We start from the raw sequence: 15705 nt of genomic DNA, 5'->3' as shown, positions 1-15705 counted from the left end.
AAAATTGCATTGTACAAGATATTGATGTTGTAGTTTACTAATAATATATAAACATTATATGTGTAAGATTAGAAAAGTTGGTGATAAACAAGGGTCTTCAAATTTAACCATGCTAGCCAAAAAAACTAACCTTACGATTAGAACTAGAGTACAACTTGGATACTCCCATAACGATGGTTTTTAGTAGACCGAGACTTTTAATATGAAATTTACTCAATTTAGTGATACAATTCGTGGGTCAAGGCCCAAGTAGAAAGTGAGTTATTTGGAATACAAAATATTGTAAAAGAATGTAAACATTTAAAGATTGAACAAATAACAAATGCCTCCGTAGCATAGTGGTAGTGCGTTCGCTTCGTAAGCGAAAGGTCGCGAGTTCGATCCTCGCCGGGGGCTATATAATGATACTTTTTCTCAAATTTGTTTGCTACCATTCATTTTTTTTTTTCGGTTAGATTCTTGAAATTTCACATATATATTAAAAATTTTATTCCCCTTTAAAAATATTACTTCTGAGTAGTAGCATATGATCTAATTACAAGATTTCTGGTGTAATATTAAAGTTAGTGTAAAACATAATACAATTCGGATTCATTAAGTATTAAGCTTAACTGCATAACCCTGTACAATTTTATTACTCGGTATTAGTTAACTTCCGATTATTAAATCTTAACCCAATACCATAGTAGTTAATTTTAGAGTCCTTGGACATTTTTTTTTTTTTTTTCCGTATACAAAAGTTCGTTCGAAATAGCTCCGTCCTAACATCAAAAGTGTGCCCTTTGTTGGTGCAATTTTGTGAACTTGTGATGCGCTGGTCGCTACTCCTCTCTCCCTTCCACCCACCATCTTGTGTTTGGCATTATGTATTTATGTACGGAGTAGCAATTTTTGCGCGTTTTCTAAAAAATGGACTATAAGACCAAGGCTTACAAAGTTACAATAAAACAAGACAATAAATGTGATCCTTAGGTTTTCTATACATAATTAGTATTAATTACATATAGTCAAGATAATAACAAATTTTAGATCATCGTGTGATGCATAAAGACTGAGCCACCATATATGACTTTGAGATATATATATATATATATATATATATTATCATGCTATAATATAGTGAATCATTCATAAATAGTCATACATATATCTATCATAATAATCACGCAGCAAATGCACGGTCCACAAAATAGTCTTAGTTTGGAAAATAGCTCAATGCCCCCTTTTTCAGTTCAGTCTTTGATAATTGAAATAACGTACTACTTAGTTACCATAAGTAGTCAAGAGAATTAATAAATTACACGTGATTTTAAGCACACATGTACGGTATAAATTTTGCTTCATTCTTTTCGTATAGCATGGTAGGAAAATAAAAAATACTTAATTCTACCTATTTTAAAATAATGGTCACACACTTCTCTTCAGACGAATCAAAGTAAAGTTACACTTCTAGGGTGAGATATATGATCCAAAACTAAGCTTAGTTCAAAACTTAATATTTTTAGCCGTTGTATTTATTAAAGTTAACCTCTAAACTTAAAAAAAATTTATTCGAAATTTGTGCAGATATTGCAAAGAACCTCCAAAAGAAATAGAAAAAAAATGTGTGATAGCTCTACAAATATATATGTTAAAAGTGGTTATAAATTTTGAAGCTAGGTCTAATTTTAAAATAAGTTGAAATTGAGAAATTTTGAGAATTACTTTAAATCAAAAAATCTCAAGACTTAAGGCTTTAATTTGAGTTAGAAAAAAGTTTTACGATTCGAGTTTAAGCAATCACAAGCTAAGGTTTATTATCTCAGCTAATAAGTAACACCCCAACTTCTGTAAAATGTATTGATTTCGCCATGAAATTAAAGATTAAAAAGAATGCATGTTATGATTTTGCCATAATTAAGACCAATCCATTGAATAATTAAAAATTACTCCTCTCATCACAAAATCTCCCATAAAGAATCACTAACAAGAGACTTTAATTTGTTGAAAAAGACTGTGTTGTCTATTATCTTATCTCTAGCATGTTATCAATGGATCGATAGTCTAATTAACAATCCTCCGGCCCCTCACACCACCGTCCCCGCGGCCCCGCCCTTGTAAATTTCGGCGGAGGAGAAAAGATGTTAGATCAACACGGAACTCTAAGCTGTCTATTTTATTCCAGCGAGCAATAGTACTGCACTACGTATGTGAGGCAAGTACTGGACGGTGGCATGCTTTGGATTCATCTATGAGAGTATGTACTAGTGTTTGTATTTTTGCTGTCTAGGGCGGGTGATGAGAATAGATCCCGTGACTTTTTAGAACCAGGGAAGAAGCATTAACTAACCGAGCAATCTCACTGAGAGATCGTGTGGTGTATACATATATTTGTCTTTAAAATTATAAATGTGAAATTGGCTGCAACACCTTGAAGTATGAATTAGATGCACTGAACACCTTGAACTCTGTATAGTAGCTAAAACACCACAAACTATAGTGTTAGGTGCGACTCATGTCTTAAATGAAAAATTTTCATTTAAATGGTCGGAAATTTTCATTTAAGGCATGCGTCGCACCTAACACCATAGTTGGTAGAGTTTTGGCTACTACACAAAGTTTAGGGTGTTCAGTGCACCTAAACAATACTTCAGGTTGTTGCGGTCAAATTTGCCAATTAAAAAATTTAAGTTTATGCTAAAATTATGTCAAAATATTACATGTTAGGGAGTTGAAATTATTAGAAAATTTATATTTATATGATTTAATTGTATAGTTCAAAAGGTTGATGTGGGCATTTGGCAAAATCCATTCCAATAGAGAAAAGGTAGTAAAATTTTATGAATTTTGACTTTTAAAAATTCTAAGGAGTAACTTTTTCCATATACTTACTCGCAGTTTAGGTACTATATAGTCTATCCATGCTTCTTTGTTTGTCCCTTGTAAAACCGATCTTAAAAGGTTACAAAGGAAATTGAATACGTAGTATGATATTTCAAATATTTAACTGTATTTCTATATGTTGTTCAAAATATAGTCATGTTCGATTTTGTTAAAATCTTGAATTTTATTTTCCAAATAATTATTCTGTATTTTGTAATACGTCATTTTACATAATTTAATTACAATATTATACAGAAAACTGTTAAAAAAAATAATAAAAAAAAAATATTTTGGGGTTCTTGAGGGTAGTGGTGTCTGGATCTAAAGAAAAAAAATAATATAAAAATAAAAAAGGATAATGTTATATACAGCCCTTGCATATAAGCATTTAATATACTTCATTTTTTAGTATTAAGTTGGGAATTTATCGATAATTCACGAGTAAATCGGTGTAATAAATGTTTATTTATTGTCTTCTCTTTCCATTTTTAGCTTCTTATATGCACCCCTAAGGACTGTATATATCTTTTTCCAATAGAAAAAAGGAAAAAAGAAAAAAAAAGTAGTGATGTTTAGATTTGAAATCAAGTATATTCTGCATTAGATTTTGAGTAGCTTTTAGGGGTTTGACTTATTCAAACCGTTTACTTAGTAATAAATTTGAGTGTTTGACAATGTAGTGGTAGAAGTAGAGTTTAGTAGTTGAGGTAATTTTTGTGAACAAAATAATATTATTAGCTTTTGTGAAAAGCTAGGTAGATGTGGGAATTTTCTTCAATAATTTTAGAATTTTACAGCTAATAACTAGTCAACAATTACTTTATCAAATACTCATATTTAATTATTTATTTTCAAATCTAACAGCTACCTCTAGAGTTACATTTTGCCGAATACACCTTTGTTTTCATAATTTGAAAACCGATCTCTCAATTGATATCTGAATCCTAAAAATAGTTAACTTGTTTTACAAACAATGAAGCAACTATCAACATACAAAATGACATACTCCGTAACAACTAATTTTGTCAAATGTCACACTTTTAAACCTGAAAACACTCCTGTATATTATGACAGTACATTTCCAACCATGGCCTCAAATGAATTACAATATATCTTTTTTTTTAGACAACAATATACCCCTTTTATGAGAATGGTTTGACATTTATGTAAATAATTTACCAAATTCTTGACTTTAGTTAACTAGCTTACACCACTGAAAGCCTGAACACGTTTAAAATATATATGAGGTTATGTGAAATCTTCACCTAGTTATATTTATTATATTATTATTTTAGTATTTATTTTTCAATATTAGGTTTTATGATTATCTCAATAAATTTTGTTGTATATAGTCGGCGATATCGATCGAATCTACGCTTTCTTGTTGATGTGAGATAACTCAACTACTTGGAATCAAAGTATTACGAGTATATATATCAATATATGCTCCAAATGCATTTATTATATATTGTCACTTTTTAAAATTGCTAGGGACCAAATTAATCATAAAGATTTTGATCTTGTAAAAAAAAAAAAAGGTTTTATCTTCTGACGCGTTCACCTATAAATATGGATCTATAAATATTACTACCTCCGTTTTTTATTAGTTGCCACATTTTGACTTTAGCACTATTTACACCCTCCGTTTTGACCGTATTTTATACTTTATACGTAATGAAAAATACAGTCATGTGGGATATTGTTAGATTTGTCACGATAAATATTTTCAAAATATTAGCTTTTTATAATTTTTATTTATCGGTAATTAAAGATATGAATGGTTGCAATTGTTATTGGCAAATGTGACTAAAGAATCGTGTCAACTAAAAAGAAACGGAGGAAGTATATTTTATATGTAGATGTCAACTAGCTTAATGTTTAAAATATTGAGGTGATACATAAGATTTAGTTAAGATTGAATATGCATGTCTAAGTACATCTAAGAAAATTGGCCTAGATTGCATTCTCACAAATATATATGTCTTTATTTTTACATCGAATATTTGTATGATCATCATACGTACTGTTTTAGTGTTTATTATTGTTGAGGCCGGGGTGTGTGTGCTATATATATATATATAAATACATTCATATGATTTTCGCTTATATGAATTTGAAAGAAAATTGTCCTAAATAACATTTTCACAAGATATAAGCATGTGAATGAGCGATAGCGCATGTTCGAGACTTCTCATCGCCTGTTTTGGTAGATAGGATTAACTTACGAGCGAGCTTGCAGCTGGTAAAACATTGGCCTCATTAAATTTATAGCTGATTGGCAATAATGTTGCATGTTATGTTGTTCTTACATGTGAATGAATGTTGATAATTTACTGGCAACAATTTCTCATGTGTATAGAAAAAAGTTGTCCTACTACGCCAAAAGAACAGTGATAAGGTAACTAATAATTAATATGGAGTACAAGTATATATTAGGTGAATAGGTTACACATATCCTTTTTTTTTTTTTTTTTTAAATTTTTTTTTTTGAATTGTCTTGTCTTTTTTTTTGTTTTTTTTTTTGAGTTCGCCAAGAAGTGGTATCAATGCTGCTGATTGTTTAGGCAAGAAAAGGTTTTGTACGGGAAGTGATGAAAGGAGCCGAGGTTACAAGTTTAATTTGGATGTCTGGCTTTGTTTGGATAGCTAAGAAGGAAGGAAAAGAAGGGGAGGGAAAATGGAGGAAGGGAAGGGAAAAGAAAGGGAGGGAGATGTGAGCTTTATTTTTCCGCCAAATGTCTTCAATTTTGGAGAGATTATGCTTATTATAGAGAGAGGGAAAATGGATCCTCCCTCTCCTTCCCCTTCCTTCCCCTAATCCTTTACCCAAACAAGAGAATTTGTCCCCCTCCATTTCTCTTCTCTTCTTTTCCTTTCATTTCTTCCTATTCAAACAAAGTGTTAATCGATTTCTTAATTCTTATTAGTTTTATTTTACTATATTTTTATGAGAGTTTTTTGAGTCAAATAAAGCAAATAAGGAGATGATATTTATGATTATCAATTTTACGGGCTTAATTACGGAGTGCAAAGTATATGCTTGAAACATACGTACCGTACTTGGTATGCTTGTAGATACTCTAGCCACATAACTAAGCGAACATGTTCCACTTATTAGGACGTACTCTATAAAGCATGCATATATAGTACAATTAATAAAATTCAAAGTTGAGAACCAATTATCAGTACTAATGATTGTAACTAGGTAGTAAACTTCTCAACTTTATCCAAAAGAAAAGTAAATAGAGTACTTCCGCAACCTTTAAATTCTCGCCAAAAATGTTTAGACATTTATCTTTACCTAATTTTTTTTGTTTGTATTCCTGTTTCATTATTACCAACACTAATTTTAAGTACTAGTGTCCGTAGAATGTAGGATGTTCTAGCAAAGATCAGATGACAATCAAGATCTATACTTTGACAATGCATGCATATATAATATTAGCGAAAGATTGTTATATACACCCAAGTGCATATCCAACCTTCTCACATACCGATCTAAACACCATTAAAGTTTTCACCCTTTGAAAAGACGACATAAATTAAAATATATTGAGTATACATATTGTACCATACTTGCACTTAGCTTATTATAAACTTATTATAACTTTATTACCACCTCCGTTAACTTTTATTTGCAACTTTGAAATATTTTATATCTCACAAATAATACCCCAAAGTTGCAAATAAAAGTTAACGGAGGTAGTATAACTCATTACCTATTATCAAAATATAAACCTAGTATGAATAAGATGTAAAAGTTTATTAGATCTAAAGATACATTCATATATACATGCACATGTTAACGGCTAATTAGAATCTTATATAATCAAAACATGCATGTAGATTTGATTATAGACCTAAGTTTCACCTCAATTACATTCCAAAAAATTGAATAGAAGATTGAAACAAACAACTTAAACATCAACGTCAAGGCCAAAATATAGCCGACATCACAAGTTTAATGATATAAGACAAGTGGCATGCTGTCATGGTTATGAATTATGATACGGTAGTGATGTGACAAAATCTTAAAATCTACTCCCACGTCATAGACATCAAAGGTAGCTTTGACAAAAATAAATTTTAATAATTTAAATAATTAAAACTATTATTAAAAAAAAAAAATAGACAACTCAAATAAGTAATAACAATACTGCAACAAAACAAATGCTATGACTACAAATAAATCTCACTCCATCTGTTCCTGTTGTAGCTATAGATTTTGAAGTCACGATACTTTTTAAATCATAATAACAATATAATCATTAGTTTTAGACGTGAGGATAATAGTTATTATTAGTGTACTGATTCATTATATAAGATTCTACTTATATAAATTCAAAATTAATTGGTATTTTATAGGATGTATAAAGTACTCCCTCCGTATTTTAATAAGTGTTACAGCTTGACCGGTATATAGTTTTAGGTAATTTAATTGACTTAAATAAAATAAGAGGTAAGTGGGTAATTAGAGTATTAAAAAATTATAAAAGAAAGATAGTGAGGTTAATAGTTTATTAAAAAGTAACGAATGTGTGAGAGGAAATATATAATTAAAAAAAAAACTAGTTGTGGATTTAGCTGTTTAGGTGGGAACCATGAGAGGAGAGAGATTTAATATTTAAATGTAGTTTTTTTTGTTAATATATATATATATATATATATATATATATATATATATATATATATATATATATATATATATATATATATATATATATATATATATATATATATATATATATATATATATATATATATATATATAACACTTATTAAACACACGGTCAGATTTGATAAGTGTAACACTTATTAAAAAATAAAGGGGATAATGTTGATACTGCAATATAAAAGGGGGTCAAATGCTTAAATCTAAAATCATTTAGATAGAATGAAACAAAAATGATATTGTATATGTATCAATGTATGTTATTACTCACATTCGCATTACTAGGTTAAAGGATTCATATGTATCAATGTATGTTATTACTCACATTCTCATTACTAGGTTAAAGGATTCATGCTTAACACCACCTGTGAAGATTCAAACTCTACTGTAGCTCTAAGTAGTAAGCAGTAAGCACCATATATTATGGTGCATCAGTATTTTAATATATCCCTTTAACAGAAAAAGGATATGACATATAAAACGACAAAATATAGGTGATGACCTATATAAATAGGTAACATCTTTTATTTAGAAAGTAGTAAGATCAATATATATAGGTAAAAGAGGGAGTTGTGTTAATTAGTGTAGCTACATACATATATATATATAGACAGAAAATACTATCATCTTCAACAAGAAACAAAAGAAAACTATACATAAGAATTACGTATTAATTAATTCAATGTATGCAATATTTTTTACCAGCTATGCTTTTTCTTAGGATTAGCTTTTCCATAATAAAAAAACTTCATTAACAAGACATTACATCTGGTTGTATTTGTTTAAGGACTATGGAATATGCTGATGTCAAAAAAAAAAAAAAAAAAAAAAAGAAAAGAAAAAAGGATCGAGGTGGTTGTTCCTAGAAGGTTAGTCCATAATTATGCAGCAAGGAAGCCAGAGAAAATATCTAAGAGACTAATTAAGAAAGTTGTGAATAAAAGTGGAAAATATTAAAACAAAAATATTTTAAAATAGGAGAGTCAGGGCCTGTTCACATTTACTGAATTGAGTTGAACTGAACTGATTGGAGCTGAACTGAACTGATTGGAGCTGAACTGAACTGAGCTGAAATGAATATTTTATGAGAGAGGGAAATTAAGAGTTGAACTGAACTGAACTGATTGGAACTGAACTGAACTGATTGGAGCTAAACTGAACTGACCTAAACTAAACTAAACTGAAATTAAGTAAATGTGAACAGGCCCTTACTCAAACTTTACACAAGTTATAGGCTTATAGCGTAGTTAATTACCTCAGAATTTTGAAATTACATTTTTTTGGCAGTAATTTTGAAATTACTTAATTTATGGTATTGGTATTGTTTCTTTCCCCCCTATCACAAGTATTAGAACAACGAAAGAAGTAATACCATCAAATTATAATTTACAAATCAATTTATAGTCACAAATAGAATTTAATGTTTATGTATTGTAATAATCAAAATATGCATGCTTTGTATGTATTAAAATATATGCACGTAAGTTCAACATGAAGTCAGCTTTTATTTTAATGTTACAAGTCCATTAGTCAGATTATTAACTTAGCTGGAATTTGTTTATGAAGAAAGCAATGAACACAAATACAATTTGAAAATTCTTTCCTCAAAAAGAATAATCAAATTTGAATACCATAAATTACTTTATGTAAATAGTGTACAAATTTCTGCAATTACTAACCTACCAAGAAGAAAAAGATATCATTTAGCTATTCCTAATTTAAGAAGTTTCATGTATATATTATATATCTTTAATTTGATATTTCAATTGTTTGAATGACTAATATATGTTTGATACAATAAACTTCATGACATAGATGTGTTTTAATCATACATTTTCCTGGATTCATACTTAGCTTATATTCTTTTTCATATTATTTTGGGTATATTTTTAAATTTGTATACAAGTTCAAGCTCGTTCACCTAATCACTATATCGGGTTTGTGAGAAAACACAACTACACAAGTCAACTTATTTTTCTATGGTTTCAATTTTGCTTGAATTTGATTGAAAGTAAATGAAACAGAGACAGCAATTTAAATCTTGACTCGGATTTTTTATTGTACCAATCTTGACTTGAATTTGATTGAAAGTAAACGACGAACCAGAGAGATATACACTACTTAAAACTTGACTCGACTTTTTTATTTTAACAACCCTATGGACCATAGATCATCATTTGGCATATTAGAAACCTAGTGTGTTTACATAATTTTAGGTTTCTCTTGCACACTTGTTATATACCAATTAGGTAAATATAATAATCTCCTAATATATGTGGCGGGGTCCATCTTCTTACCTCTAAAAACAAACGTACATCAAATAAGTCAAAACAATATCACAGTACATTACTCATGTTATGAGAAAACATTGGTTAATAATTAATATAAGAAAAACATTGCATTAAAAAATTATGACTTGTACTATAACATTGCAAGAGAGAAGCTCATCTGATCTCCACCTATATATATAGTTTGTATCACAATTTCAAGAAACATGTCTAGTACAAAAGCTTAAATGTAAGTTACATGATCAAAAATAAAAACTTACTTGTTATATTTCGAGTTTTGCACTGGTAGCACAAGAGTTGCTATTCGATTCTTCAAGCATCAAACTAATCTTTGCATATATTGCAGTCACCCTAGCAAATCTCATGAGATAAACCATGATTAACCAAGAACAAATTGCTTCGATTCATTTCATTTCTCTCCTCCAATTGATGACCGGAAATTAGAAGCAAGAAGAGGTCGAAAAACAGATAACTATCTGTTCTCATTCTCTTTTCATAATTAAGATTGAATTTATTCTTTCCAAGGGTTATGATGTCCACTACTACTCTTATTCCCTTGGCGATTTTGATCATCTTGTTGTTGCAAATGAGGGTCATGATTCATACTCAAAGGGAAGGCCGGTTTCATATCCAATCCACTCGAGTTATTGTGGAAAGAAGAAGAGAAAGGACTAGTGTTTGACAAAGGGAAACGGTTAAATTGTCTCAAGTCATTCTCTACTTGATGATGACTATTATTCATGAAAGAGGCTTGTTGATGAGGAGGGAAAAACGATGTGGTTGGCATGGAAGGGCATAGAAAAAATTGAGACATTGAGGAAAGAGATAGCGAGGATGGAGGTTGTGGAGTAGAGCTTGATTGAGAAGAGCCTTGATGGTGATCATTATGAGAAGAAGGAACACCAAGACTTCCTAATTGAGACAAAGATAAATTTGAAGGCTCCAAATGGTAATAGTTGAACATAGGATTATTGCTCAAAAAGGAAGGAGGATGAGGAGGTAATATATTATTATTATTATTATTATTATTATTATTATTATTATTATTAGTACTATTATTATTTGAACTTGCAATTGGGAATAAATTTTGAGCTAAAACTTGAGAAGTACCTTGATCATTATGATGATGATCTACTCCTTTTTGTTTAGATCTCATCATTGAATTTGAATCCCAATACTTCAATTTCGCGACAAGTGATTCATCCTCCTCATCCACATCCACATCCACATCCACATCTTCAGTAGTCCTATTAATATTGATGCCACATTCTTTCCTAGAAGGTAACAAACTAGCATCAAAAAACGGCGTAGAAGAAGAAAGTGGGACTCCATATCCTCCTTGAGAAGGGTTAAAACTTCCTGGTATAACCGGCAATGGAGGGAGCTTATCAATGTCATGCTTAGTAGTATCGAGTAGCCAATCAATGACTTTGCTCGGTTGGCTTAACCCGAGCCTATCTTGGAGATCATAGAGTTGGATTGCAGTAGGTACTGAGAGCCTAATCCTTCTATCTCTTAACCCTTTGATGGTGCAAACTTTGCTGTGCCGGTCTTTGCCTCCAAAGGTACGGGATACTCGAACTATCCTTGGATTCTTGAACCCTGATGACCATTGCCTTGAACTACTTGAAGAAGCTGCTGTGCTTAGTTTGCTTGAGTCTCCTAGCTCTTGCTTCGTTGTGTACGAAGGACCGTCTTTATCTCTTAAACTCATCATCTCCTTGTATGATTCCTCATCATAATGCTGCTAACAAGAAAAGAAGAGCCAAAACAAAAATTAAATTAATAAATCATTTATGTAGAAAAATTTTGGTGTGTACAAATTTAATGAATCTCAACTCAAGATTTTTGAGTTGGCAATTAGATTGAATTACAAGAAATAAACTAAGCTCTAGAATTTCACATATCAATAAATTAAAGTACGTTTGCTTTGAAAATTTATTAATTAGGGTTTGTAAATTTATAATTCAATTATTTGAAGTAGACAAGAACATTTCTCTACATTTGTAAAACAAACATAAAGAAATCAAACATAGATGTAGCTTTTAATAAAATTAAAATAAAATAAAATAAATTATGTTCATATATGCTTCAAAAGTTTCCTTTTTGTACAATAAGATTAAGGTTAAAAAAGATGAACTTACATAAAATGTAGAGGCTATACTTGTAGTGTCTGAAGACTAAAATCTCAATGAATCTCGATTCTAGCTCTTCCAACATGGAAAATTGTTGAAGAGCTTCAGAGCTTCAAAGTTACAAGGTTGAAATGTTGTTGATGAGATAACAGTAAGAAGCTAAGGTGATGTAAATATATATTAGAGGGTAAAGAAAGATTCAATTGAGAGGGTTCTAAAGCTGCAAAATATTCCTATCATTGTACAAAGAACGAGAGAGGAAGGAGAGTCATAATGAGGTGGTAATTATTCAAGAAAACCATGCTCTAGTGAAAAGCTGAGGAGAGAAGAATGAAGATGCCTAAAATTCTTTTACCACGTCCAAAAAGGAAAAGGAATGGCATACATACCCACCATGTGGCAAGTGGTGTCTACATTGACACGCGAGCTAATCTTCGCGTATATATATGTATAGGTATGTATACCTTATCTGTAGTTACGCGTTTCTATCTATCTGTGTGGTATAATGTATTTATTTACCACTAATAAATTAAATGTGCGTATGTAAAAATACGAATTATATACGTACATATATACCCTATTAGCTATATATGGACAAAATTAAACGAGTATATTATATATAAATGTGTGTACATTGTATGATGTCTTGTCTAAACATGGTTCACATTATGATTGCTGATTGATTATAAGAGACGAAGGAAGAGTTACTTAGCTTTCATTTAGGGGGACCGTTCTACAAATGCATGTTGTAGTACCGAAAATGACCATGGACGAATGCTTTCTTGACTAAAATAATTAATGTACACAACTAATTTTATTTAATTTTTTTCATTCCAATTAATTAAACTTCTTTGGAACAAACTTATGCATCATAACTAATAAACCCTTCCCATAACCAAAAATCAAAAGAAAAAGGAAAAAAAAAAAAAGGAAAAGAGGCAATTATTTAAGAAATTAATGGATTTTTTTTATAAACCCTAATCTTGTTTTTTGTTATAAAAATGTCAATATCAAAATGTTCAAAATCCCACATTATTAGTGATATCACTGGCATCCAAATTTAGTTTGATTCCTCGTGAAAGGTCTAGGATGTCCCTACACACATTATTGATATTAATACGTTAGTGAACTTATCTTTAAATTTGGTTGCACTATAATGACATTGAAGTTTTTTCTTGGCTTTAATTTGTTGAATTTTGTTTTTGTTGGTTTCGTTATCACGTCCGAGCTAATCCATTCATTAATTACACGTATTAACTCATCATCACGTAATTAATAACATACATACGCGGCTAGCTTAGCTACCAAGCTCGGAAAATTAAAGCCATGGCTTGTGATTATATTCAAAGCGGCTAACAGCCGGAGAGGTGTAGGTGAGGTACAGTTTACAGACCTTTGTAGGTAGAGTTGGGACCAGACTAAACTTTGGTAGTATTTTTCTTTCCTTTTTGTAGTGTATTAGAGGACCACTTTGTTTTTCTTTATAGCAATTGATGACATTATTTCAGTATGTATATATATCATGCAACCAGCAAATTTAAGTGTACATAATCTGAGTTAAACTATAGTGATGATATAGTACTGATTTTAGGTTGCACCAATCTATATTTAGCACTTGTAATTGTTTAATATGTAGATTGTTTCAGGTATCATTAATGATTAGTGTCAGTTAGCTTGCAATTTGATGCAGTGCTGTTACTATTAACAATTCTTCAGACCATATATTATAAATGTACGTATATTGTTAAATAATTACTATGTGTATGCCAAACTTTTATTATACTTGTATATTTGACAGAAGAAAATAGACCTTTTTTTTCTGAATTTGGAAGCAGAGAAAAAGGATGAGATTTCTCAATAAGATTGAATTGGAAGGGCTGATATGATAGTTGTGGGCCCAAAAGAAAATGAAGGATTTTATGTGAAATGTGTGCTAAGTTTGATGGATGTTACCAACTTGAGAGAGATATCCAACTGTCACTTAAGCATATTTTTTTTCTTCTGATTTTTCTAAGTCTTGTGCATAAGATAAGAACTATGTCATAAGATAACGCTTTCATCTGAATAATAAGATAACATGTTAACGCGTCCAATATTACATATATTTAGTTAGGTAATAATAATGGTGGCATGTTTATGCTTTCATCTAGGTAATAATTATAATGGTAATATGTTAACGATGTAACCTATTCCTAAAATTATAAGATCGGGTTTGAGACTTTCACGTACATAGAGAGTATGGATGAAGATAATTAAAATTGTACTTGTGCTTTAGAGATGAGGTCGAGATATAGAGAGGAGCCGATCAAGATTGGCTGATTTGGCTAGGCCCGGCCTGGAAATTGCCTAGCTTTGGGCATAATTCTTTGGCTCGAAATCCAGGCTCGGCCCGATTCAATTTTCTTCTTTTCTTTCTCTTCCTTTTCGCATATTCTTAGCTGCAACCTACTGCAGCTATTTCTAGGTGAATCACGGTAAAACGACAACGTTTAATGTTGTCAAGATATTCTCAATCCTTCCAAGCTCCCTTTTTCCTTCTGCTTCTCTTTCTTCTCTCTCTTCCTTTCTCTATAAACACAATCTAAAGCAATCTCTAATTTCAATTGCAAGATCTACAACCAACATATCAAAATGAAAGTCAGAAAAATTTATTTAGATCTAAACAAATTGATGTGTGTTTTTTTTTTTATATATATATATATATATATATATATATATATATATATTTTTTTTATTTATTTATTTTTTTTGAAAGAACAAATTGTTGATATTAATATTCGAAACTGATTTTTTTTTTTCAAAAGAAATTCTTTTAATAGTGGATTATATAATTGTTCTTGATCTAATTAATAAAACAGAGCTCTCGAATTCCAAATTTGCAAAATCTGATTAACGATTTGATACTACAGGAATTGTTGGGAATTGAAGTAGAAGATGCTCGATCTGACTTTTACTTATCAGAGAACAAATGGAGGGGGAGGTGATTATTTAATTCAAATTTTTTCTTAAGTAGTTGAGTTTTGCTTACTTCATGTTCATTTACCACTCCTATATAAGCTTAAATTTTCATAGGCAAGAGAATAAGTGGAGAGGGAAGGAGGGAGGTATTGGTAGAAACGATAGTGGTTTGACATGGTGACTTGGTGAGGATGAGGAGAGAGAAAATGAAAGAGTATTTCAGAAAGTGAACATAATCATACAAAATATGAACATATGCATAGGTTCCCTTAAATGTGAACATTAGCTTTTCAGAAAGTGAACATAGGCATAAAAAATATGAACATATGAATTTCAGGATGTGAACATAACAATTCAATATGTGAACGTAAGCATTGGTTTCCTTAAAGTGAATATAAGCATATGCGTAAAAAATATGAACATATGCATTTAAGAAAGAGAACAAATGTATAAACAGACTTAATGAGAATATTTCATGAACACATATTTACATCATGAATATTTGAAATTATCTATGAACATATAAAATATTATTATAAATGTAAGGCATTTAGTTATGAACATAAAAACTGAAGAAATAAAAAATAATATGATTATGAAACATATGCATTATAAGTATTAAAAATATGTACATATTAAAAAAAAATGTGAATATATAAATTTCAAAAAAAGAACATAATTATGCAAAATATGAACATATAATAGGTTCTCTTAAATGTGAACATTAGCTTTTCAGAGAGTGAACATAGGCATAAAAAATATGAACATATGCATTTTGGAAAGTGAACAT

The 15705-nt window shown here is 30.1% G+C and overlaps 1 protein-coding gene and 1 non-coding gene across 2 annotated transcripts; one reads left to right on the top strand and one right to left on the bottom strand.

The window, feature by feature from the left end:
• The first annotated feature begins 324 nt into the window (after nt 1-324).
• Nucleotides 325-396, top strand: TRNAT-CGU (transfer RNA threonine (anticodon CGU)). Its single transcript has one exon. It is a non-coding gene; the product is annotated as a tRNA-Thr (tRNA).
• Nucleotides 397-9913: 9517 nt separating this feature from the next.
• Nucleotides 9914-12337, bottom strand: LOC145568520 (uncharacterized). Its single transcript, XM_081627942.1, has 2 exons — nt 11967-12337; nt 9914-11566 (listed from the first exon to the last, which is right to left on the bottom strand). Exon 2 carries the CDS (start codon nt 11537-11539, stop codon nt 10334-10336), a length of 1206 nt encoding a protein of 401 aa, XP_081484068.1. The 5' UTR covers nt 11540-11566; nt 11967-12337; the 3' UTR covers nt 9914-10333.
• Between the last annotated feature and the right edge of the window lie 3368 nt (nt 12338-15705).

The sequence above is a fragment of the Chenopodium album genome, chromosome 11, assembly GCF_948465745.1.
Source record: "Chenopodium album chromosome 11, dcCheAlbu1.1, whole genome shotgun sequence".
Lineage (NCBI taxonomy): Eukaryota > Viridiplantae > Streptophyta > Magnoliopsida > Caryophyllales > Amaranthaceae > Chenopodium > Chenopodium album.
This window is presented reverse-complemented; position numbering and strand designations above follow the sequence as displayed.